General features: G+C 34.4%; 2 protein-coding genes across 8 annotated transcripts in view; one reads left to right on the top strand and one right to left on the bottom strand.

The window, feature by feature from the left end:
• The window catches only part of Ano3 (anoctamin 3), a 400060-nt gene that overhangs the window by 316032 nt on the left and 58850 nt on the right, over window positions 1-25178 (top strand). For all 6 annotated transcript variants that reach the window (XM_078046318.1, XM_078046317.1, XM_078046316.1 and 3 more), the window contains 2 exons: window positions 2576-2672; window positions 9067-9127. In XM_078046318.1, the coding sequence (XP_077902444.1) occupies window positions 2576-2672; window positions 9067-9127 (158 nt within the window). The remainder of the gene's footprint in view (window positions 1-2575; window positions 2673-9066; window positions 9128-25178) is intronic.
• On the bottom strand, window positions 8363-22352 carry Muc15 (mucin 15, cell surface associated). 2 transcript variants are annotated; one of them, XM_078046322.1, is made up of 5 exons: window positions 22143-22351; window positions 16279-16371; window positions 14788-15509; window positions 12787-12936; window positions 8363-10624 (listed from the first exon to the last, which is right to left on the bottom strand). In XM_078046322.1, exons 2-5 carry the CDS (start codon window positions 16281-16283, stop codon window positions 10464-10466), a joined length of 1038 nt encoding a protein of 345 aa, XP_077902448.1. In that variant the 5' UTR covers window positions 16284-16371; window positions 22143-22351; the 3' UTR covers window positions 8363-10463. The 2 variants fall into 2 exon arrangements, with proteins under 2 accessions (XP_077902448.1, XP_077902449.1); XM_078046323.1 differs by lacking the exon at window positions 16279-16371 and having other exon boundaries at window positions 22143-22352.

Here is a 25178-nt window from a genome sequence, read left to right as displayed (position 1 = left end):
ACAGCTAAATAATATTCCACTGTACTTATATGTCATATTTTCTTTATCCACTGATGAAATAATATAAATTAGGTTTATTTCTATCTCTTTGGAATTTTTAATAGTGCTGCAATGAATATGGGAGCATCATAGCTCTTCAAAATCCTGAATTCATTTCTTTTGTAAATATTTCTAGAAGTGGAAAGGATGCATCATATGTAACTCTGTTTTTAACCTTCTGAGGGACATCAACACTGCCTCCATAGCAGTGCATCCTTTTAGATTCCTACAGTGTACAAGGGATTCAGCTTCTCCACATCTTTACCAACATTTATTTTTCGTGTAATTAAAAAAATATAATAGCAATCTAGGCAGGAGGTGTAGCTCAGTGGTACACTGCTTTCCCAGCATGCACAAAAGCCTACATTTGATTCCCAACAAGCAACCTCCAAAAAAAAAAAAAAAAAAAAAGAATAAATATAAGAACAATTCTAGTAGGAATAAGGTAAACTCACTGTGGTTTAACTTGGATTTCCCTGATGATTATATTTGACTTTAAAGTCAATGCTTTATCCATGCTGCCACACTCTTCTTCCTCATACCTATTTTTATACTCTTTTTCCCAAAATGTTCAAATCGAGCAGAAATTTCCTATTCTGTGCTTTGTCATGTTAGCTGAGTCACAGGAAGCATCAGGCTCCTGGAGAGCGTGGGCTCCAATATCCACCCCCGATTAGACATATTGCTCCTTGATTTCACTATCTTAAAGGTAGTAATTATTCTTTGGGATCAGCTATTGATAGATTCATATACAGCAACAAATCTAAAACCAAAGTAAGCCACAACTCCAGTGGTGGTGTGTCAAGCCCTGCAAAAGAAGCTAAAAACCACTCATGATAGGGACCTGTCCCTCCCTCTAGTGGTTACATAAAATCAAACAAATTGGGATAGGCGCAAATCCCTTAGTTTAGTCTAAAAAGTAAGGAAAGTGGACAAGATGACGTAGTATAAACCAATTTGAATACCTATTCTGATGGAATTCCAATGCAAGACAAATGGTGGCATTTGTGTAACAAGGTAAATTATGATAATAAGCACATTTTACTGAAAATTACTTCAAGAAATGTTGATTCTTCTCATTCCTAAAATTTAGTAATTTTGTACAAGGAGATACAATCTTTTCTTTCTTTTAGGTTTTTAAAATGCATGGTTTATATGTTTCCTTTCTACAGACATCTGATTACTAATATGATGGGAGGTGTAAAATTAAGAGTAGTATATATAAAATTGATTATGTCATCATCACCATTAGTAAATTATGGATAGAAAAATTAATTTTAACATAAAACAAATGTATTTATTTTTATATATGTTAAAGTCGATTGAAAATTGGATTGATCTATAACTAAAAAAAAAAAAAAAAAAAAAGGCCTGAAGTCAGCTCCTCAAATTGCCTTTTGCTAGCTCTGTAACTTGAGCAAGTCTTTTAAATTGAGCCTTGGTGTCTTCTCCTTAGAGGACATAATTACCATTACCTGTGATGTGGGTGAGGACTAGGCAATGTAGCAGACCTAAGTCTACCTTTTTCCACTATAAAGTATTATACCGCTGTCTGGTGTACTTATCTTGTGTTCTTATTTGGCTTTAAGTTCTGTATATCCTGCACTGAAATTCACACACATTCTTTTTTTTTTTTGCTTTTATGTATATACTTTTTAAAACATTAAATCTTGCTACAAACATTGCCAATTAAACTTGTGTTAACAATTGCATTAACAGACATATTTTCTAAAGTCTTTAAGCTTCTTATAAACTCTCCGGAGTAGATTGATTTAAATAAAATTTACTGGGAGATAAAAAATTAGAAAGGGTCATGTATGACAGATAAAGACACATGTTGTCCTCAAAATAGATTTTTTGAGCTCTTAAGTCTGTAAGGCTTTTCAGAAACTGTTATTGATTCCCTGCTGTCACAAAGCCATCTATAATGTATGCTGAGGTTTTAAAAAGATAGTGGGCATAAAGCTGGTGAGATAAATGTCATAAAGTTACATCCTAGTTGAGCAAATATTTAAGTAGTAGAATCTACGTCATATTGCCATTAGTGTGTATGTCAAGGTGCCATGTTCAAAAAGATCAACTCCTTCAATTTCCGCTGAATATTCTGCACCAATGATATGCACTGCAGTGTGTGCTATAAATTGTATGAACCCTGGGCTTGCAAAGTCAGGCTAGTTAGGTTTCATTCCAGCTTATCCACTTCCAAGCCTGTGAACTTGGTTAAAACTCACCTGTACACAAGATTATCCTGAATGCCACAAGATCATATAACAAAGTGCCTTTATAGTAATAAAAAGCCCCATAAGTGTCACATAAATGCAAACCATGACCCATTATCATCACAATATATCAACAGAGAACAAAGAAGTGAACAAAAAAATACTATATCACAAATATCCTCATTCATAAGTTGAAACCATAACTGCTTCTTCTCCTGCTCCCCATTCTGTACTATTTCTATTTCTCGGCCTCACCACCAGAGTTTGCTGCAAGAGCTGAGTGACTTTCATGTTTTTATTTTCTTTGATTTCTCAAGCCAGGAGATTTGTAAAGCCACCGAAGTCTTCATGTGCCCTCTGTGTGATAAGAACTGTTCCTTGCAGAGACTCAACGAAAGCTGCATCTATGCCAAGGTGAGTGTGGATCTTCACTTCCTCTCCTGAGTCTTGCTTTGTCTAAGTAGAGGATCCTATTTTTTTAACCCAATTTACTATTCCCAAGCATTCTAATAGCCTTTGATACCTGAAACAAAGTCAATCTGCTGAAATTCCAAAGAGTAGACCTTGAGTTGAATATCTTTGTATTCCTTTGTTTTTATAGCCAATAGTTTCCCCCACAAACACAAATTTCCCCTTGAAATTATGTTTAGATCTTGTAGGAGAAGAACAGTTATTTTTATTGTTGATGATTAAATTTGATTCTTCCACAAAAACTCATGAAGATAAAATACTTCTAGTTATACAGAGAAAATGAAATAGCATACCCCAAATTTCCAAACTGCTGTCTATTAGAATCACCTGAAGGATTTTAAAAATACTTCAAAACCCCATAGACCTCAGCAATTAAAACAAATCTTTGGATTTAAAACCCAGATATCATCATTTTCTAGTATTTCCCCAGTTATAACAATGTTCATACAAATTTTAAAAATATTGGCTTTTACAATTATTTTTTATATCTACAACAGTTGTATTAAAGTATAATCAATGAAGTAAAATGTATATATTTGAAGTATGAAATGTATATATTTGATGATGTATATATACCTGTGAAATGCAGGTCAAAAAAAATACACCACAATCAGAATAATGAATATATCACCTTCAAAGTTTCCTCACAGTATCCTCACTGTAATCTGTGTCCCACATTCCTCCCTGAACCTATGCCAGTGCTTCTTCAACCAACACCTTTGTGTCATTATAAATACTTTTATATTTCCTAGACTCTTAGAATCATATGGTATGTAACTTTTCTGACTTCTTTGGCAGAACATACTTATTTTGAAATTCATCCATGTTGTAGTATTCATCAATAGGTTATTCCTTTTTATTGCTGAATATTATTCCATTGTATCTATATCAGCGTTTGTTTGTTCATTTACCTACTTATGAACTTTTGGGTTGTTTCAGGTTGTTGCCTTTTTTAAGTAAAGCTGCGATAAAGATTTATCGTCAAGTATTCCTGCAGACAAATGTTATTATTACTTTTGGGTAGATATCTAGGAGTGGGATAGTTGAATCACATGATAGTATATATTCAACCTTTGCATTAGTCTGTTTTCTATAGCTATGATAAAATATCTGAGATAGGCTATAGAACACACTGGAGTGATGTGAACAGTAAAGACATGAGACATTCACATATGGCAGAGTTATAAAGTGAGGCATCTATCCAAGGAGATACTAAATCTGGGTGCTATTGTACAGTAAATACTCCTTCTTTTCTGAATAGAAAGGAGTATGCACAAGGATAGGCAAGACTTAGAAAGAATTCACTTATAAACTTCAAATGAAGATGAAAGTTAACTTGCAGAGGAGAATATCATCTTACTGCAACCATACAGGAAATAAAACCCACCTGAATGAAATACTGAATACATCTTGTATTTGTTTTTCTGAGGAAGATAAAATATAGCTATTTGGTTTAAACTTTAAAACCAGACAGGCAAAAAAAAAAAATCTCAACATACACTTCTCAAAATAAGAAGATCAAATGGCCAGCAAATATGTGAAAAGGTATTCAGCATCTCTATCCATCAGGGAAATGTAAATGAAAACTACATTGATATTTCATCTCACCACAGTTAGAATGGCAATCATCAAGAATACAATAATAATAAATGATAGTGAGGATATGGGGAAAAGGGTGCACTTATACAATGTTGCTGGGACTGCAAATGTTAGCACAACCATTCTGGAAAGCATTAGGAATATTCCTCAAAAGACTAAGAATTTAATCATCACATTACCCAGCTTTATCATTCCTTGGTATTTACCACAAAGAACTAAAATCAGCATACTATAACGGTAAAGTCACATCAATGTTCACGGCAGTGAAATTCATGATAGCCAAGTTATGAAACCAGGCCAAATGCCCATCAACTGATAAATGGATGAAAAAAATGTATTTCACACACACACATATTCATACATACTAGTACAAGAATAAGAAGTGCCCATACACACACAGACACACATACACACACACATTTACACACATACACACATACAAAAAAATGGAGTTTTACTTAGCCATTAAAAAGAAAGAAATCATGGCATTAGATGGAAGAACAACAAGCTAAGTGAAATAAGTCAGACTCATAAAACTAAGGCTTGAATGTTTTCTCTCATATGTAGAAAATTTTTAAAAAAAGAGTTTTAGGGAGGTAATACCATCAATATAGACGAGACATAAGTTGGGAGGAAGGGGATTGAAAGGGAGGGAAGAGGGACAGGAAAAGGGAGGAACCACAGGATGAAACTGACCGAATTATGCTATGTACGTGTATGAATATACCAAGTGAATTTCACTGTTATATGTATGTACAGACCACTAATTTAAAGAAACTATAAATAGAGGGAAGACCAGTAGAGGAAAGTAACAGAGGGAGGGAGGAAGGAGGAAAAGGGGCAGTAGTACTAGGGGATGAAGTGGAGCAAATTATACTCCATGTATGTATGATTATGTCAAAATGCACACCGCTATTATATATAATAGTTATACATAATTATTACATAATTTTATCAGTACATTATAAGTATAATGTACTGATAAAAACTTAAAAATGGAAATTATTCTTTCATTGGATGGAAATAAACATTTTTATATCATTGTATATACTTGGATATATAAACTGCTATACTAGAATTTACTTAATGGGCAAAGTCAAAGATAAGGGAGCAGAGTTTTACTAAAGAAACAAGCCAGCCAATCTAGGTTTATGTAGCCACATGATGGCCTAACCACATGATTTCGGAACTTGTAAATTCAGTTTCTTATGGAACACATCACTACTCGTATCACCTAATAGGGAATCACATTGCCACATTTTTATGAAAAGCACATGTGTGCACATTCCCTTAGGATTTAAGGAATAATTTTGCATGAAAAAAAAAATTGGTCCTACCATATAACAGAATTCACAATTAAGTACATTAACATTTTTTGATGGCTTTTTATTTTTAATACTTAAAGTATGTGAACTAAAATCTTTGCCATTTAAGTAACTTTAATATGCATACATTCATAGAAGTATGGGTAATGCACTATCAAATGACATGGTGCTAGGATTTCTCATTATAGTGAAATAATTAAATAGAACATATTAAATATTTGCTTGTATAATTCTAAAAATGACTCAGCCTTTGGAGTTAGTATTATACCTAATAGTTATTTTCTAGTTTTATTTTTACTTGTTTAACAAAGACTTATTCAATATCTAGTTTGAGACTTAGATTGTTCACTGATGTTAACACTACAAGAGAAACAGATGAAAGGGTGTTTCTTTAAGAGACTTTGTGGAAGAGTCTGTGTAAGATCATATACCAGAACCACCTGAACATTTTTTATAAATGAGATTTCTGGGCCCTACATCCTGAAATTTAGAGTCAGTTATTCAAGGCTGAGGCCCAGAAACCTACTTTTGAACAAGCCTGTTGATGGTTCTGATTGTGAGGACCACAGTTTTCAATGCTATTAGAGGGATGGACTGTTCAAGCTTCCATGTCTGATGGAACTAGTGTCCAGCTCCCATCAACATAGATGAAGCAGATTTTGTACAGCCTGAGAGTTGAGGACTGAGGAAGTGAGCAAGCTGAATTCCAGACTTGATCTCTGCCCTCCAGGCCCTGGGCATCTCCTTGATCTCCAGGGTTGACACTGCCCAGGAGATTCTTATTCTTGCTCTCGCGTGGGCTTCAGTGATGCCCCTTCTCCCTTCACTCTCCTGCCAGTTACCTGCCTTTGAGTTATCCCTGGTGTATTTGACTCTTCTCTTTTCCCCTCCTCCATTTTCATTCAGCAGCTCTTTTATCAGCATCTGAAATGAAGCACTTAGCAACTCAAACTATGATCAGAGCTTTCTAATTGCTCTTCTTGTCTCTGTGGTCTCCTAAAACATAATGTATTCCATAAGTAATAGGTTGATAAACCTAACAATGATTTTAAACTGTCATGCTTCTCCTGAGAGCAGTTTTAAGTTTCCTCCCATTCCCATTCTAGCTTCATTTCCCATTACATGTATGTAACCCTACCTCATATGAATATTGTTTGTATACCCACTGTATTAGATGCACATGTTTCTAAAGGTTAATGTTTAAATTTATTAAATAATGCTTGAAATATTTATTAGTGAACCTAGCAAGAAAAAAAATTGTTCTAAAAAAAAACACTTCATAAGCTATAACAAATCATGTCCATACAACACAATTGTTATTAACTGTGGCTTTCTATTCTGAAGCAGGAAAGAGCTGCTATTTTTAGTGACCTTTAAGTGCCTATATGTAAAGCCTCTGTTCTAACTTTCTAAGAGGCTGTTTCCTGTACTCAGTCTGTTTATAAGAGAAAATAGACAGCTGTTCAGCTGCTCAGAAGCCTCAGGTGTCTCTGTGGGATGCTTCTGGAAACAAAAAAAGAGCTGGATTCCCCTGCTGGGTGTAATTTTATAAGCTCTGTAGGAGAATCTTTTATGATCCTTTTCTCTACTGTACATAATGTATGCTAAAATTTTTTTAAAAAACCAACCCTTAGAATATTTTTAGAAATTCCAAGTCTTAACTCTCAGAATTTTAGAGACATGCAGAGTATTTTGCACCTATCTACAAACCTTTAAAAGGAACACATCTTTTTATGATGCATTTTTAATAATGTTACACCATAGAAAAATACATCTTGCATTTACCTGTTTTGCATATTGTTTTTCAGTGTGTTCCAGAGGTTATAATTAAAATATACATTCGTTTTTTTAATGTCTCATTGAGCACCTTCTGGACTTTAAACTGAGCAAAGAGGATTTCATTCTAATCAGGTTTGCCTTAAAATAATTTAAACCCCAAATTGGCCTCATGCTGTCTTGAAGACAAAACTCATGTTTTCTCTATACAATGGCCACCCCTATACCTACAGTTTCACTTTACATAAGTCCATTTACTCTGGACTGCTGTGCTCTGAAAATACTAAACAGAAAAAGTCAGAAATGAACAATTCATAAGTTTTAAATTGCATGCCATTTTGAGTATGATGAAACCTTTTGCAGTCCCATTCTGTCCCTCATAGGATGTGAATCATCCCTCTATTCATATATCCATGTGGTATATGCTACTCACCAATTAATTATTTAGTAGCCATCTCAGTTACCAGATCAACAGTCATAGTATCATGGACTTATGTTCAAGTAACTAACATCGCAGCCTAAAATTATCCACCTCACTTCATCTGAACATGTAGACATTGTATCATATCACCACAATAAGCAGAATAATTAAATAACATATATTGAGAGAGAAGCCACATTCACATAACTTTTCTACATCATGATATTCTTTTTTTCTGTTACTAATCTCATAAAGTGCCTAATTTATATATTAAGTTTTATCATAGTTATGTATGTTTAGGAAAAACAGTACACACAGTGTTTGGTACTATCATTAGTTTCAGGCATCGACTGAGGGACTTGGAATAATCCGCACAGATAAGGCAGAGCTGTTGTAGCTACTACAAGAGTTATGTGTATGAAAAGCATTTATGTCTTTGGCTATATTAATTTAACCTCACACACCAGTTTATAAATATAGTGATCATATTATACAAGCAAAAACAAGGTAAATTGAATATTTTAAATTTGAATTTTATTAAATCAAACAGTTCTTACAACCTCAAGGATTATGTTGTATTCAATGACATCACATAACTGTACCTTGTTCTTTACCCAACTCAGGTGATATCTGATTGAAAAACATTCAACTCTATCATAACTGTTCAATGATTCATGGAAACTTCTTAAAACAGCCTCAGAGTAGATTTATGACATCTTAAAAGCTTCTGCTAGCAGGGCATGTTCTGAAAGCATGAGAGTGATACTACCATGATGCCTTTCTATTGGAAGTGTTAGCTTACTGGCAGAATTCTGCAATTGGCAGCTTCCCCATTTGTGGAAGTTGTGCTAATTGGAAGTGCATCTAGGTTACCTGAAAAGCTAAGTTCTTACATCCCACATGGTAGCTTGACTATCTGTGTCCCACAGATGCTTCCTCGTGGTGCTAGAAATGCTTCTAAACAGAAGAGCAGGTCGTGTTCTAAGAAACAAGAGAAGAAAAGAGGAAAAGGTTGATCTCTCACTTCTTCCTATGAGAAAATTACATAAAACTCTTCCAGAACCCATTAAAGGCTCTTTTATAATACATTCACAAACTGTGAAAAATACTGTGATTTTATTTGGGAAAAAATCATATTGCCTGCATTCAAATAGTAGTCACCAGATTATTACGATCAGTAGTATGATTAATATTTTTGGTTTTTTTTTCCATTAAGGTGACATATTTGTTTGATAATGGAGGGACAGTCTTCTTTGCTATATTTATGGCAATATGGGGTAAGTATATGTTTTCATTACCTATGTTCCAGTTTTATTTTCTAAGACTATTGCTTTATGTCTACACACATGCACACATACACACACATACACACACACACACGGACACCATGTATCAATTCAACAATAGAGTAGGCTGGTACATGCTTTGTTTGTTCTCTTCATACATTCACTTTTTCTTTGGGAATTTAACTCTTGATCTAACCCTCTATTCCCTAAAGACTAGTGTTTTCTACATCAAAGGATATACTTTTTCTTGCCAAAAGCAGATGATAATTTTAAATAAACTGAAACAAACTAGAAAACAAATTAACTTCCTGGTAATATTACTTGTGAAAGTGATGTTCCGGAAGCTTATGTTTGCTTAATATTCCCATTCATCTTTTTTTTTCTTTACCTTATGCTGCATACATTTAGAGATGCAGACTCTACTCTATACGTGATTAAACAATAAGGTATAATATATAATAAACCCTTCACCTGCCTAACAACTGAAAAAACTGTACAAATCATATGCACATATATTCTTTGGCTATCTTTTTTTCACCATATTCCTCATTGAGTTTTTAAGTCACCCCATTAATTGAAATCTAAAGAATGTCCCAAACATTGACAAATTTAGAAGAGCTGTCACGTTCCTGGTTCAGATCCTTTTTCCTACCAGGGGCTTCTCAATGCTCATTGTCAAGGTAGCAGTTCCAGAAACTGACTTTGCTCATGCTCATGCAGAGAAGTAAAATGTAGTAGACCACATCTTTCAGTGTTACTGCCTTTATACACCGCAGTTGGGGGGCGGGGGGTGGTGAGGGGACACTGCAAGCTATATCCTTTTTCTCACTCTAAGATGAAATTAAATACATATATTTATTCTCTATATTCTTTGAAAAAAATACTAATCCTGATTTAGAGCTCTACAGTTGCCTGTGAAACAATAGAGTCAACTCCATTGGTGTTTGTTAAAAAAAAAAAAAGTGAAAATATAGTTTTGGTTTCCAATTTTTGTTGAAGGGTTTTTATTATTAAATTATCAAGGAGTGCTATCAAAGAGTGATATAGTTTAGTTTGATTCCACAGATACTTCCTACTAAGGAAAAAATGGACAAAATATAAATGATAGTTATGTAATAGATGGCGTCAGTCCAACAAAATGTTGTAGGAAAGAAAACCCTTTTGATGTTTTATTCCCTCTGTGTTTCTGCTACTAGTCCCATGCTTTTACAGTTCTTCCTGCACAGTCCACGGGACAGTGATCTTGCATAACCTCTTGGAAGATGAGTCTCTTAGAAGGCCACGCTGTAGATGAGCACTTGCTCTCTGACAACTTTATGTCTTAGTTTCATACTGAGGTACGGAGTGGAGGAATGTCATCCATGGGAATGCCATCGCGTGCATTTTCTCGACTTTCTGGCACAGATGAATCATTCACAGTTGGATTATAGTAACTAGAATTTCCAAAACTCACATCATAAGGTTCTGTTGCATTGTCTAATCGCAGAACTAAAAATAAATAAATAAATAAATAAACAAGTAAACAAATAAAAAAATAAAATTGTTTTATGCTAACAGTCTAAAAAAAAATCATGCTCAGGCATTTGACTACATTATCAGATTGTAGGAATTGTTCTGGTTGAGTGAATAGGTACCTCTTTGATGTGGGCTTTTCAGATACTACTTTTGAAATATTAAATAGATATTTTTCATGCTACATTCATTTTTTATGACTAAGAAAACAGTTTTACTTTCAAAATTGTTCTGCTGGTACACCCAAAATAAAGGAACTAAGGAAGAGATCACTAAAATGTGCACCAATACCTTGTATGATTAAATATAAGCATGCACATTATTGAATGTTCCAAGCCTTGTCAACAAGTCCAGATTTTTTAACTTCTGATATAAAAATTATTTTTTAAAATGAGGGCATTAAAAGTTAATTGCCATAATTTCACCAATTATCTCAACATTTGATGCTCAAGCCATTTAAAGTGAAGAATCAAGAAAACTATTTGTGAAAGCTGTATTTCTTTCTGATATATTCAAGTCATCATGCATTTAGGATTTTCTGACAGATGATCCAATCCAGGAGTTTTTTTTTAAACAAGTCAATTATTTTCTATTGATCTAGAATTCATTGTCAAAGAATAACTAGGCATGTACTAAAGGTCTTAAATTCAGCTTGAATTAAAGCAACATAATTACAAATTAGATTAGTAATTTAATTATTCTAAGGTATTGTCATAAGCTTACCCACCCATACTTTAAGTCATTCATTTAAAAACTAGCCTCTCAACAACCTTAGGTCTTTAAAAAGAGGTATCTTAAAGCTATCTCAAAGAGGTTAATCTGGTGGTCTGACTATATTATTTCTTTATACATTAGTCACACCTGTTTGATGGCATTAATGTGATATCTTGAATTCTTTCATGACATAGATAAGGCATCGTTCTTCAGTAGATAAAAATAAGATGCTTAGAAATCCTAAGCTTTAACTTTGAAAATTTCCCTTTTTTATATTGTTTTCTGTGGATTACTGGAAACTCATAAATAGAATTGGATATGTTAACAATTAACGTATTTGGGTCTGAATATGAGTGATATATTAGATACGAATTGAACTCATGAAAATTCAGTGAGACTTTAGCCATGGGTCTCATCAGGGGCAATTAAGTATTGGTGGAAAAATTTCTTGCACAAACAAGACAAGTTTTTTTTTCTTAAAGTATATTAAGAGAGATGAGTCAAACTTATAAAGTGATTTCATGTCTGTTCTTTTTGGTATTTTATTAAGATTTTGCTCAGTGTTTTATTTTTAGTACATATATTTTCACTTATAGATATTATGATAGCCTTTTCTATTTTATGATTGAAAAATTTCCTGAATTAAGTTATATTGTGACTTTAAGTATGTGAAATTTGCAACTTTGAGCTACTCTCTTTTAGAAATTCATTAGGATTAATGGAGGGCTGTTGTGAGTAAGTTTTGGAAGAACTAAAAGTTTAAACAATCTTTCTTCAAATTATTGCTACTAAGAAAACTTACAATAGCAAAGAATGGGCTTTGAAATCACTTATAAATAAAACTAGCCTTTTTCCTTTATATCATATCATTATTTTTCTACTTTACATATATTTGGATTCTGGAATTATTATTCAAAACCCACTTTTACACAATGAGCGACAGTTCAATATAGTTTTAAATTTCCCTTACTTTGGTTTTCTTCCTGAATTTTTTTCTTTTATTAGTGCATTATAGTTACACATAATAGTTTGGTTCATTTTTACATAATTTTACATGCACGGGGTTTAATTTACTCCACTTCAGTCCCCTGTGCCTCCTCTTTCTCTCCCCTCTTCCATCCTGCTATTCTCTTTCCTCTATTTTACTGGTCTTCCTTTCACTCACTTATTTACTTATTTATTTATTTTTGATTGATGCTTGATAGATATGCATAAAGATGGAATTCACTATGAGAGAAGAGAAGGAAAGTGCCAAATTACCAAATGAATTTGGTTTTGTTCTTTGAGAAACAGAAGGTGGATCAGAATAAATCTTTCCTCTATTTTGGTCATATTAACTTCCACATCCCTTCTAAGCAATGTGTTCTTACTTAATTAAAACCATTGTGTCTCAGGTGAGATTCTGAAAGTTATTTTTTTTTTACCTGGTTCATTTCTGTCATCATAAAGTCGCCGATGGGAAAATGAATCCATTTTCCTTTTTCCACACAACAAGTAGCCAACAAGACTAAGCAATGAAGCACCAAGAATCGCCCCTAAAATGGCCCCAAATACTACTCCTGTATTTTTATTCTCTAGAGAAAACAGAAAATATTTACAGGTAAGAAGAAGAAAATAATTATTCAAAACAGCAGAAATGGATATGTGGTTTTTCTATACACCAAAGAATTATTCAGATTTTTTTAAATTATATAATGGTGACTGTGTGTGTGTGTGTGTGTGTGTGTGTGTTGTGTGTGAGAGACAGATTGGCAAATATACTTATTGATAAAACTACACTACTAATTTTCAACTATAACTAAACACTCCTAAATTATAGATTTATAACTGTTTTGTTACTTATTACATCAACAGGACAGAAATGTCACATATGTTCATCATTAAGATCTCATCACATTGTTGAATACTACATTAGGCTTTCCATAACCCCCAAATTTCTGATGGACTTTAATGCTGAAATGAACTTTGCATTTTTTTTCTATAAATAATTCAAGAGGTATGGTGCATACCTGTAATTTCAGCTATTCAAGAGGCTCAGGCAGGAGGATCATAAGTTGGAGGCCTTCCTGGGCCACTTAGAGAGACCCTGTCTCAAAATAGAATTTTTAGAAAACCTGGGATGGTTCCTGTTTGATCAAGCACTTGCTTAGCATGAGTGAGACTCTATGTTCAAATGCCCAATACAAATAATAATAATAATAATAATAATAATAATAATAATAATAATGAAATTCACAAAATCCCAGGTAAAAAGTATATTTCTGAATATAACAAAGTCCCCAAGGCAACATGCTTCCAACCTTGTGTGTCAAGATGGGAGTACAAAGGAACCCAAAATATCGTTCTGTGTGTGTATTACTGAGTGCCTTATTTGAAGAAGTCTTCAGTGGACTGCTTAGTACTCCTGGAGCTCACACTTAGTCTGTGTTTCATTTTTACTTCTTGAGAAGTTCAGGTAGGTAGACAAGAGGGTCTCTGATTCTAGATAAAACCCCTCTTTCAAAGAAAAAAATTAACATTCACGTTAGAGTACAGTAAAACTAAGTTACTAACATGAGATGCAGGCAAACAGCATTTTCTTTAAATAAAAGAACAATGCTAGGAGTAAGTACTCAGTATTCTGAGTAGGTCTATTTGGCTTGGATATACAAAAAAAAATTTATTTTAAAAAGTCACTCTATTAAAATACAGGAGTGTGTATAAATGAAAAGATAGGTTAAAATTACAATTAAAATGAAAGTACCTATACATATCCTACATATTTGATTGTGATAAAACCTAGACTGTAGAAGTTAAAACATGCCCTGTCCTCTGGCAATAATGTTCAAATATCAATTTGTATATATGATTTAGTTTTCCATAATTAATATAGACTCTAAGTAAGTGCAATAGAAGGCAATGAGTTCATGGAACACACAGTACATATTTTAAAAAATAAAACAACTTCAAGCATGCAAAAATGAGGTGAGACCTGAACAAAATAAAGCATAGTGATTCAATTATAAATCTTAGATATCTTTCCCATTTTGTTTTAAAGCTTGACATTATTTCTAATTGAAACATATAAACCTCCATATAATAAATTTTCTTGTGACATCGTTAATTTCATTTACATGATGCTCATTAGGTACCAAAGTAAAAGTGGAAGAGGATTTTTTTTTCTGTTAAGCCTGTCTAAATAATATTTTAAACCCATTATCTTTTTACCTTCCCATATGATAATAATGAGCATATGTTTAATTAATCCTTAAAACCATTTCATTGTTTCCAGTGTATATAATGGTTGCCCCCATAGGTAAGAACCACTTTTACTAGTTAATTCTCCTCTATTTTTCTAGCATAACACATTCCTTCAACCTAATGCACATGACATTTTTGAAGATTCATTTTCACATTAAAGGAAAGTTAAATCTATTTGTATTTACCTTTTTGAGGATCTGACGTATTTGAAAAAAGTTTTGAATTATTGGTGAATTTTAAGGTGGGCTGTGGAGTTATGTTTTCTTGGTAGGGTGTGAAAGCAGCAAAGCTTTCACTGGTTGTGGTAAGCCATCCAGTCGGTCCCATTACCACGGGGGTCACAGATCTGGTAGTTGATGCTGGAGGGAGGACGCTAACTGTAGAGGAACTCTTGTCAGGGGTGTTCATGGTGTCATTGCCCAAAGACCAACTTGTGTTTTCTGATGAGACAGCATGTGTAAAACTGGGACGAGCTGAGACTGGCAAAAGATTTTCATTAGTTATAGATGAATTCAATTTAGAAACAGAGACACGAATCAAGGGTGGCATTGTTGAAAATGTGGATATGGGTCTTGGATCTTGAGAAAAGTTGTCTTTTGAAACATTACCACTGGAATCTATCTTTCCATAGGTTTTGGTTGGATCCAAAAGAGTGGAATTACTTGCCTTGGAATTGGAAGCATTTCTATTTACATTATCTGAAATTGCATTTACTTCACTTAGCAAAGACATAGACTTATTTTCCATCATTTTCAGTCTTTCTGGAATGCGTTGTGATATGTTTTTTCCTGTATTTTGTTCCTCATAGCTCCCAAGTGGCAGTAAAATAAACAAAATTGAAATCAACATAATTTTGGCTAAGGTCAACATTGTAGCTTTCATTGATATTTGTTTTATTAAGAGGAATCTGAAAGAAAACAATAATCATTTGAATTATTAAATGAAGTATAACAAGTTATTTAATAGATATACATTTTTACAGTGTAAAAAAAATCTAGAAACATAATGTTGAAGAGACTGTGTGGTATTGCCAAAAATTGTGTTTTGAGGTGAATTATTTATTTAAACTAGTGTCGCTGAGCTCTATTATATATGTAATGTTCTTCCTTCCTTCTAAGAAAAGAACAAGAAAAACTTTGTCAAGCCAGACATCCCTGTTTCATAGATCATTTAGCTTCGGATAAATTGAAGTATAAATAAAAATTTAAAAAATATAAACACATATACCTGGATATAGACATATAATTATACATCTATATGTATATAAAACTATGTACAGACTGCTAAGTAAGATTGATAGAATATTACAAATAGAGATGTTTAGTGATGACTGAATACTTAACCTATTTAGGAAAACATGTTCTTTATAAAGATGTACTTTTGAATGTTTTCATAAGAATGACATTACCAGTTACCACACTCAATGTGTCATATATTAGTTCTATAAAGTAAGTCAGAAAGTCCCCTGGATACATTTCATTAGTATCTAGTTTGAGTTATTTAAATTTGAAATTAATACTATTTTAATAATGTTTTCAACTTCACGATGTCCTTCTTCCTATTTAATTACAAGTCGAGGAAAATTAAAAAGCTTTTTAAGTTTCAGAATATACTTTATTCTTTTACCCTTATTTTATAAATGAAGACTATGTTTGGGGCATATGAGAAAATTTCACCTCATCAGATGATGGTGGAGTTGCAATGAAGCCGGGGACCTGATGTCTAGTCCCAGCTCCCACTTCTTCCTAGGTGCAGAAGGGCCACACTGACTGCACAGAGGACGATAAAAGAAAGTGATTTAGAGTCAGGTTTCTATTAAAAATTTGGCTTCTTTTATCAATAACCAGTGAAAAACTATCATCCTAACATGCAACTGTTTTGACATTGTTATAATATCTAAACCGACTTCATGTATTTGTTTTGAAGACTAACAAGTTTTAAGAAAAAGCACCCTGAGCAATATCTGGCCTAGTGTTCAAATATAATATCTCTGCAGTGTCCTAATGTTTACAAAGTTTACCAAATGTGTCATCTCATTTGCTCTTCATCGTGATCTCTTGAGAAAAGATGAATAGCTTGTCTTATGTCTGTTTTGTAGATGATGAACGTGAGGCTCAAAGAGGCTAGTAATGAATGAAAACTAGCAAATGAAAGTATATATAAAAATTAAAAAATGTAAACACACTGAAGAGACAATTCTGAAAATCACTTTCACAGACTTTACCTGATTAGGTGCTGAAATTTAAAAGAATTTTAGTTGAACATTTATTAGTTTAAAAGTAGTAGGCTGTTCGTCCAGCAATAAAGTCTTAGAACTGGGTTCGTGTTCTCTGTATTAGACCTCATTTTTTTTACTAAAAGCTTCCAAGTTGATTGAGATAGGGAAAAGGAAGAGGTACAATTGCTGGATATACACATATGTGATATGTGTATAGTTCCCATATGGCCTGCCATTTCTCAAAAATTCTGTCAGAAATTTTCACCAGTATTTTCAACATTGTTGATTTTTCATAAGAGTCTAAGGGACTTCTAAACACTTCTCTGATTATCTTTTTAACGTATCTCCCACCTTCTACTTAAAGATTTTACACAGAGCGATACAATCTAAGTATGTTTTCTGCAAAAGCTTTTAAAAAGCAGTCTGTGCCTTTAGATCCCAGAGGTTTTAATGATGTATAATATCTTCCATGCCCTAGGCTAATGACTTAAGAAAAGTTCACTTAAAAAGAAGGCAAGCAGACATAAAGGATATTACAGCATTATGAGTCTCCAGCCTAAGTATCCACTGGTAACAGATGGGATAGCGTATCATGGGACATTTGTATGGTGAACAATCACAAATTATCACTGGGTGCAAGACATGGGGAATATCACAAACAGAATGCACAGGTTAAGACTCCATGCATGTTGTGTGATTTCCTACACATATAGTTCAAGAACAGGCAGAGCCTCACTGCATTAAGGTCAGAGAGTGGCTACTTATGGGGAGAAGACTGGGTCATCTAGGTGGGGCTTGGCAGGGGCTCCTGATGCACTGGTGATACTCTGTCTTGATAGTGACTACACAGGTGCATACCTTTGTGGTAATTCTGTTACATATATTTTATTTACTTTTCAATAATACCCAGTACAAGGTCCTAAATATTATTATCATTATTGGAAAATATGTTACTACTATGCATTTCTTATATCACAGGATTTACACATTTTCCATTTAATTCTCACCAAAACAACCAAACAAGAAGGAAGAGTTTATATCCCTATGTACAAATGATTAGAAGGCATCCAAAGAATGTAAATAATCTGTCCAAGGACTCACAGCTAGTGACTCAAAGAGGTTAGGATTCAAACCCTACCATGTCTGAGCAAGCTCTGGGATGTGTAGTCATCCCTCAGTATCCATGGGCTGTTGGTTCCAGGACCCCAGGAGAATATCACAACCTGTAGATGCTCTAGTCTCTTACATAAGATTGTTAAATTTTTGCTTATAACCTAAACAAATCCTCCCATATTCTTTAAATTATCTACAGATTACAGACAACCCATAATTCCTAAAACTGTGTAAACAGTTGTTACTGTATCATTTAGAAAACTAATGACAAGGAAGAGTCCATACACACTCAACACAGCTGCATTTTTTTCTGAATATTATTAATTCTTGGTTGAATCCATGGACGCAGAACACACAGATGCAGACGGTCACCAGTATTCATCTTTGTAGTATAGATTGCAAAGGAGTATAGAATTTGGTACTCAAGTGCCTTTTCGAACTTCATTCCAGCATTACTGTTTTAAAACAGTCTCTCCAAATGTAACTGTTTAGAGCAGAATGGTTTATAATCCCATTTAAAAAATAATATTGGAACTATAGAGTCTTCTACTTTAATTACCTCTCAAATACACATATTTTACCCTACTTGAAGGAATCCCAGCTACTTGAAGGAATCCCAATAAATGTCTCTGTGTTTTCTGATGGACACCTTCACAATGGGGTTTAGTGATTCACATTAACAAAACATGAGTGATTATTCAAAGGACCTATAGGTGACCAACATTTCACCAAGTGAATAATTCACCAAACACATTGAAAATATGGTTCTCTTCAGTTTAGGAATAATCACATGTACCTTTCCATAAACATCTTCCTGTTTTGAACCCTGCAAGATTGGTAGCAAACCCGAAAATTTTTTTGCATTATCTACTGCCAGGAATCTGCTTTGTGAATTATTCTTAGTCACTCTTTCTTACAATAATTATAGTTTGATTTTCTTTCCCTAGCCTATGCAATTTGCCTCTTTACTTTTCCTCAGACTGCCCATCCCATGGGAACAGGACTTTAGCTGCTGTTCTACTTTTCTTATAGTGTTACTTGAGGAATGAGGCATTGAGCTCTCACTCTCTTCCCATATCGAGAGTCCACATATCATGAGCCAACAAAGTGAGTTTTGTTGTTCCTATTTCACCTCGCCTGTGACATTGAGCCACCCAGGGGCTCTCTTGTTCCTCCATCTTACTTTTGATTGTAACTTGAAAACCTAGGGTATCCACACCCCAAATGAGTCTAGTGTTCTATTACTAACTATAATTTATCCCTTGGGAAATGAAAGAAAGGGAAGTGAGGGATTGGGTAGTATATTTGAATGCCATTTACAGTTTATTTGGAAATCAGTGCAGCTTTGGAAAGGCATTTGTGGAAAGGCATTTGTGACTTATTCCTGTTTTCCTGATGTTGCAGCAGAATACAGCACTGCTTCTGCTACCTAGCTTCTAAGAAAACCAGGCTACTACATCTCTTACTTGTTTATCTTTCATTTGAGCCAGGAATCAAAGTCATCAGCTAATCAACTACAGCCCTGAAGTTTTATGGGGGCAGAGACCAAATGATTTGGGTTAAGTTTGACCCCATATTGAACTGAACAAACATGTTTTTAGCAAGGTGGTCCAAGAGCTCCACGGGGCAGTAAAGAAAATCTGCATTGTTCTCTTTGCATTTTCTTTTCAGCCTCTCCACATCACTAGAGTTCAGATATTTAAACTACAGTGTATACCTGTTTTAAGCTGTAAATTATGCTACATTATGCATGGCATACTTGAGAGTACCCAGGCTCATCTGTCAGCCAAGAACAATGTGAAGGCAGATAGAAGGTGGAATAAAAGGAAAGGGAAAGAAAATCAGGAATACCAAATAATGTCTATTTGCCTCTCCCAGCCCTGAGTAGAAGCAATTTTGAGGGTGGGACCTCCAAAGAAGTCCAGGAGGAGCAACATAGGAACAGAAATGCAATCATCACAAACTTAAACAACTTTGAAGAGTATAATTATAAAGGCAACAGAAAAAGAAAGAAAATCCAGCTATTTTGATACTTTAAATGCAGATCCTAAAACCTCTGTATATATAGAGATACTTGGGTTTTTAATTTTTTGTGTGTTTTGTAACTTTTAATATAGACTTTAAAATGAGTGAATTTGCTTTTTAAACTGTACTCTTGCACAGAGAATGAACACTATTTTCTGCCTGTTTGTATTGGCACTGAGAGATGGTTTCACATTACTACCTTTGTTTGGAGAGCTACTGCAGGTAATGAAGGAGAAAAAAAACCAAATTCTGGCCATTAAAGGGGGCAAACCTTCATTCTGCGTGGAATTATGCTTCTGCTTAAAGGCATAACATCATTCTGCCCAGCCTCTGAGCAGTAACTGAGTCATACCCATTTTATACCAAGCTTTGAAAATAAAGAGGTGCCCTGGTTTGTATCAGGTAATCAACCATTCAGGGAAAAAGAAATGTTATTCTAAACTCCATTAAAAATAAGACATTTTAAATAAAATACCAGTTATACTCAGGAGATAATATGAAACATGTTTCTGTAGTGAAATACCTAACGAGTATACCTTGTCCCCACTTTTCTCCCAGTTGCTTTTGGTCATTTCTTGCTATGAATCTTAGTTTATAAATGATGATAGACAGGTTTTGTTTTTCCTTGTTATAGGAACCTCAGTCTGGCATGTAGCTAATACTCCAGGTAGACTTGAGTTTTATTCTGAGTGGTCTTTACAAACTTGGGTGGTATTTTCTTTTCCCTACATAAAAGAGTCATAATAAAATGAGAGCATTAGATATTATGCTTCTAAATATGCCTCTTTTTCTATATTTTTATAGGTGCATTATACTTATATATAATGATGGGAGTTGTTACATATTTGTATGTACACACAATATAAAACAACACATCTATTATAAATGGTGTTAGAAGGATGAATAAGAATTCAGAATCTAACTGTACCTAAGAACTTTAGGTCCATAATTTTTCATTTGATTAAAAAATAAAAGACAGCATGGCTTTTCTCCCAGAAAAAAAAAATAAATTTTAAAAGTTTATGAATATTATTCTAGTAACAATTCTGGCATGCACAAATCCCCCCCAAATAGAATGTCATACTACTTGCTGACTTAGGAGTTCTCAATCACAAACTTCAGTACTTAAAAAAATGAAGTGGATAACTATCATGCTTAGAAAGTATTGCCTCCAAAAGCAATGTTCAGAATTCATGATTCCCAGCATGGGATTTTCAGCCTTCTATCATATATCAGTGTCTGTAGGAATAACTTCTATGGATCAGATAAGAAGTTGGTCAATTGGAAATAGGCATCCTTTTAGTATAAGGAGCCTAAAATCGCCACACACTGAAAATAACTTTAAGAAATCTAGTCTACACCTTAATTGCATGAGATATTTTCCATGGGATGTCTAACTGACTTAGCCTTTTAAATTTCCAGCAAGTGCTAGACACCTGTATTTATCATGCTCAAGAATAATTATTTGTACAACTTTTTGCCAAATTTTCAAGAACATGTTTGAAAAAGTTGTATAGAAGTTTATAATTTATTGCATGTGAAGATACATGATACTGGGCAGAGTGGCATACACCTAGAATCCCAGTGACTCCCCAGAATGCTGAGGCAATAGGAGCACAAGTTCAAAGCCAGCCACAGCAATTTTGCGAGGCCCTAAGTAACTTACCAAGACATTGTCTCAAAATAAAAAATAAAAAGGGCTGAGGCTATACCACAGTGATAAAGCGCCACCCCTCGCTTCAATTCTGAGTACAAAAATAAACAAACAATACTTTGTAATGCTTAAACAAAGAAACGTAAAGCCCAAGTGCATAATTTAAATCTAAGCATTAAATTTAGTATTCATACATTTTTATACCTTTAAATATTTTGAGACCTTAAATGAGTTCTGACTGAAGGAAATTTTATATTGTAGTTGCTTATGCTTAGATAAGTCTTTCATTTAACTCTTCTGCTGGTTTCCTCATCTGGCAACTTCGGCAATAATTCTTCAAGCTAACTCACTTAACAGTGCAAATCCTAATTTAGAAGGTAATTATCCGATGAACAACTACCTGTTTTTACCAGGGTCTCTGTAGCTACTTGCAGAACTTTTTTCTGTCACAGGTTGAGGCCACTTTGATTCTCTTTGATCAATAAGTGAGAGAGAGAGAGCCCTAAGTAAAACAGCAAACACACACTTACCTCCAGGACTAGGATGTGTTTACAGACAGGAACTCAAATACCAAAGTTGTCCTGACTGGAAAGAATCTGCGGTGCATGAGAGAAAACAGATGGGTTAAACTGTGACTGTGCTACACTGAGGGAAAGGGTGCCAAAGAAGCGAAGTTAGGCGGGGCTGGCTGGAATGGTCTTGCTTGTGTAATAGAGCACCCAAGAACCTGACCGACCTGCTCCTCAGCCCCACACAGCAGGATATCACCTCATTCAAGCCTTTAAAAAAAAAAAAAAATCCAACCCTTTAGTTTTCATAGCTTGGTCGTTTTCTCTTTGGGGCAAGCCAGTTCTCAACAGCAAAACAAGGGCATTCATTTCTTGCCTTATGTGAAGAAAAGGACAGGGATTTTTGATAACTTCCTGAGTTGTATAAGGAATTTCTGACACATGCCAGGTGCCCTCTCTGCGTGTGAGGACACTGGAATGAGTCAGTCTCTTCACCTGTTGCTCTGGGCCGGCTGGCCCCACATTGTTCTAAATCATAAGCATATTTTTCTTTCCCAAACTAGTCTGCCCCATTTGTATGTGAGAAAACTAGAGAGAGAAAATGTAGTGGGATCAGTAGTGAGGGCATTTACCTTCCTATAGTGCACTGAAATTGGTTTGATAGAAAGTCACACTTAACACAAAGTGAAGGAGTGTGTGTTGTGGAGTGTTCCCTTAGAAATAATCACCAGAGCTAAGGTCAGGTTTCTTGCTGACTTTCAGTAATTTGGGGAGCCACTGGGGCCTATCTGAAAACGGCCATGTGATCCCAAGTAATTCTGGGAGCCTCCTCAGTGAAGTAGTTTCCATCCTGTGTTCTCATTGCTTTTATTCTCAATTTAGAAGCTAGAGAGTTTCAGAAGTGCCCAGGTAATGCTTGATTAAACACTAGGGTTGAATAGCAACCTGGCAAGCTTCCTTCACTTCCTTTCACGGTTTATGAAAGAGAGAAGAGTGAAACTGGGATATTCTCACATCAATATTTGGGGACTGGCGCCAAGGTCTGTATAGCTCAGTGTGCCTGGGGCTCATACTTGGTTTCTGTTATACAAGGAGATAGATTTCCAACTGCTGGGAGACAAAATGAAACTTTAGCTAAAATGCAGAAACTAATAAGCATCAAACTGAATGCAAAGAATCTGCCCAGTTAATTGGTCCCAGGAAAGAACAAGGTAATTCTATAGGGTTATGGAATTTTCCAAAGCTCAAAGTGCCCTTCAGAGTTTGATTAGAAATTAAAGTAACTCCTGAAAAAAAACTCACTGCAAGGATATTTAAGCTATATCTGCACTGGTATGAAAAGCCAGCTAAATTTAATCAAACAACTGGTTACTAAGCAATGGTTTAATAGAATCCATCTCTGTTATTATTTTCAGATTAACCAATTGCTAGAGAAAGAATCCATCGTGGGAAGGGGGGGTCTCTTCTGCTTGTATTTAGAGAACTGAATGGCAATTATCAGCATTGGATGTACCATGTCATATCTAGTAATACATGTAGGCATATCATTATTCTTCTCTGACTTAGCAGTGTAAGTATGGTCTATGCCAGGTAGGGATGTTGTAAGCACTTTTGCTACAACCTGATTTCCCTTTCTTATGAGTCAAATAAGTGACCCTACTTCCTGAAGACCCTAGCTGAGCACTCCCAGAATCCTTTTCATATCCATAAGCAATTGATTAGAACTGACCCTAGAGACTAACTCTATTTACCTGTCGTGAGTACATCAGGAAATAAAGTCAGAAAACGAAAACTATTCATAAATTTAATGCTTCAGTTGTTACTTAGCTTACTGAGTTGTAATTAGAAGCCTTGGTTAAGTTGCCTGAGTTGGAACTAAAAAGAAAATTTTTGCCAAACAAGTCTCACTGAGATATATTTCTACGAATATACTGTGTTCTAGGTAAACTAATCCCATATCAGACCTCCTTTCTCCAGAGAAATTCAATAAAATAGGACAATTACCTGACAATTTCATCATCCAAGCCAGCTGAGATGACACATTGTACAGTACTTATATAAAAAAAAAAATTGTACTTACCTACTATGGTGCCTTTCATTTGGTACTTGGAATTGCTTTAGGGTCATTAAGACAGGAATACTTGGAGGAAGAACATCTGCTTCTTTGTCTGAACTGTCAGTACCATTCACAAGAGGAATTTCTAGAAAATGAAGTGATGTTACTCTCACTGTTATATCTGAAAACAGAACCAGGATGTAGCTTGGGACAACAGTACAAATGAAATCATGTTGTTCTTGATCCAATATAGTATCTTTTTGTCAAAATCCTATAGCATCAAATGCCCTATGTTAACATCACACACAGGGAATTCGTTTGCATTGATCAGATTCATTGACTGTAGGTTATGAGTTTGAAACAAGTTATAAATTAAATTCACATATTGTCTCCCCACGAGGCATGGGTACTTTAAGCATCAAAGAAATATTTCCTTAATAATAAAATAAATTACATTGTGGTTATATTATTTGAAGGTATTTCAATAATATTCTTTATAAATAAAATTACCAGAAATTCATTTTAGAGTTCAATACATTTCATTTCCTTCAATACTCTGTTAGAAGAAAAATATAGGAGTAATTTCACAAGTGCGAATAACTGTTTAGTATATAAACTTATCTTTCCTGTTAAGTTGTGTGATGTTTTAATATGATATTCATGTAGCTATGACTTTATAGAAAGGTTAATCACTTCATTTTTATGCTAAGGATATTTTCCGGCAGTTCTCTTTTTTGAGTACAGGCTTTGATATGGCATATGTATGTATGTATGCATGCCTGCCATGCATACATACATTAACAGTGGGCTAAAAAGTTGAAACTGGGTAAATCACTAAAAATAAGTATAGGATAGTTCTATGTGATTCTGGCATTTAATTCAGGCAGTAGCTCCAGGAATTAAATGATATCACCATGACAAAACCTGGTGCATTCCTGTCTACTCATGTGAATATGTTTTCTCCATTAATGTCTTTATGAGAAAAAAGAGCCGATACTGAA

Source organism: Ictidomys tridecemlineatus, chromosome 4 (assembly GCF_052094955.1).
Source record: "Ictidomys tridecemlineatus isolate mIctTri1 chromosome 4, mIctTri1.hap1, whole genome shotgun sequence".
Classification (NCBI taxonomy): Eukaryota; Metazoa; Chordata; class Mammalia; order Rodentia; family Sciuridae; genus Ictidomys; species Ictidomys tridecemlineatus.
Note: the sequence above shows the minus strand (reverse complement) of the source record. Positions and strands in the feature narration are given on the sequence as shown.

Bases quoted from the DNA above. Each gene is read 5' to 3' on its own strand.
- Muc15 (XM_078046322.1), bottom strand. The intron at 12,937-14,787 runs GTAAATACAAAT...TGTTTTCTCTAG, and splicing joins TACGTCAGATCCTCAAAAAG to AGAATAAAAATACAGGAGTA. The intron at 10,625-12,786 runs GTAAAAAAAAAA...ATTTATTTTTAG, and splicing joins TGATGACAGAAATGAACCAG to TTCTGCGATTAGACAATGCA.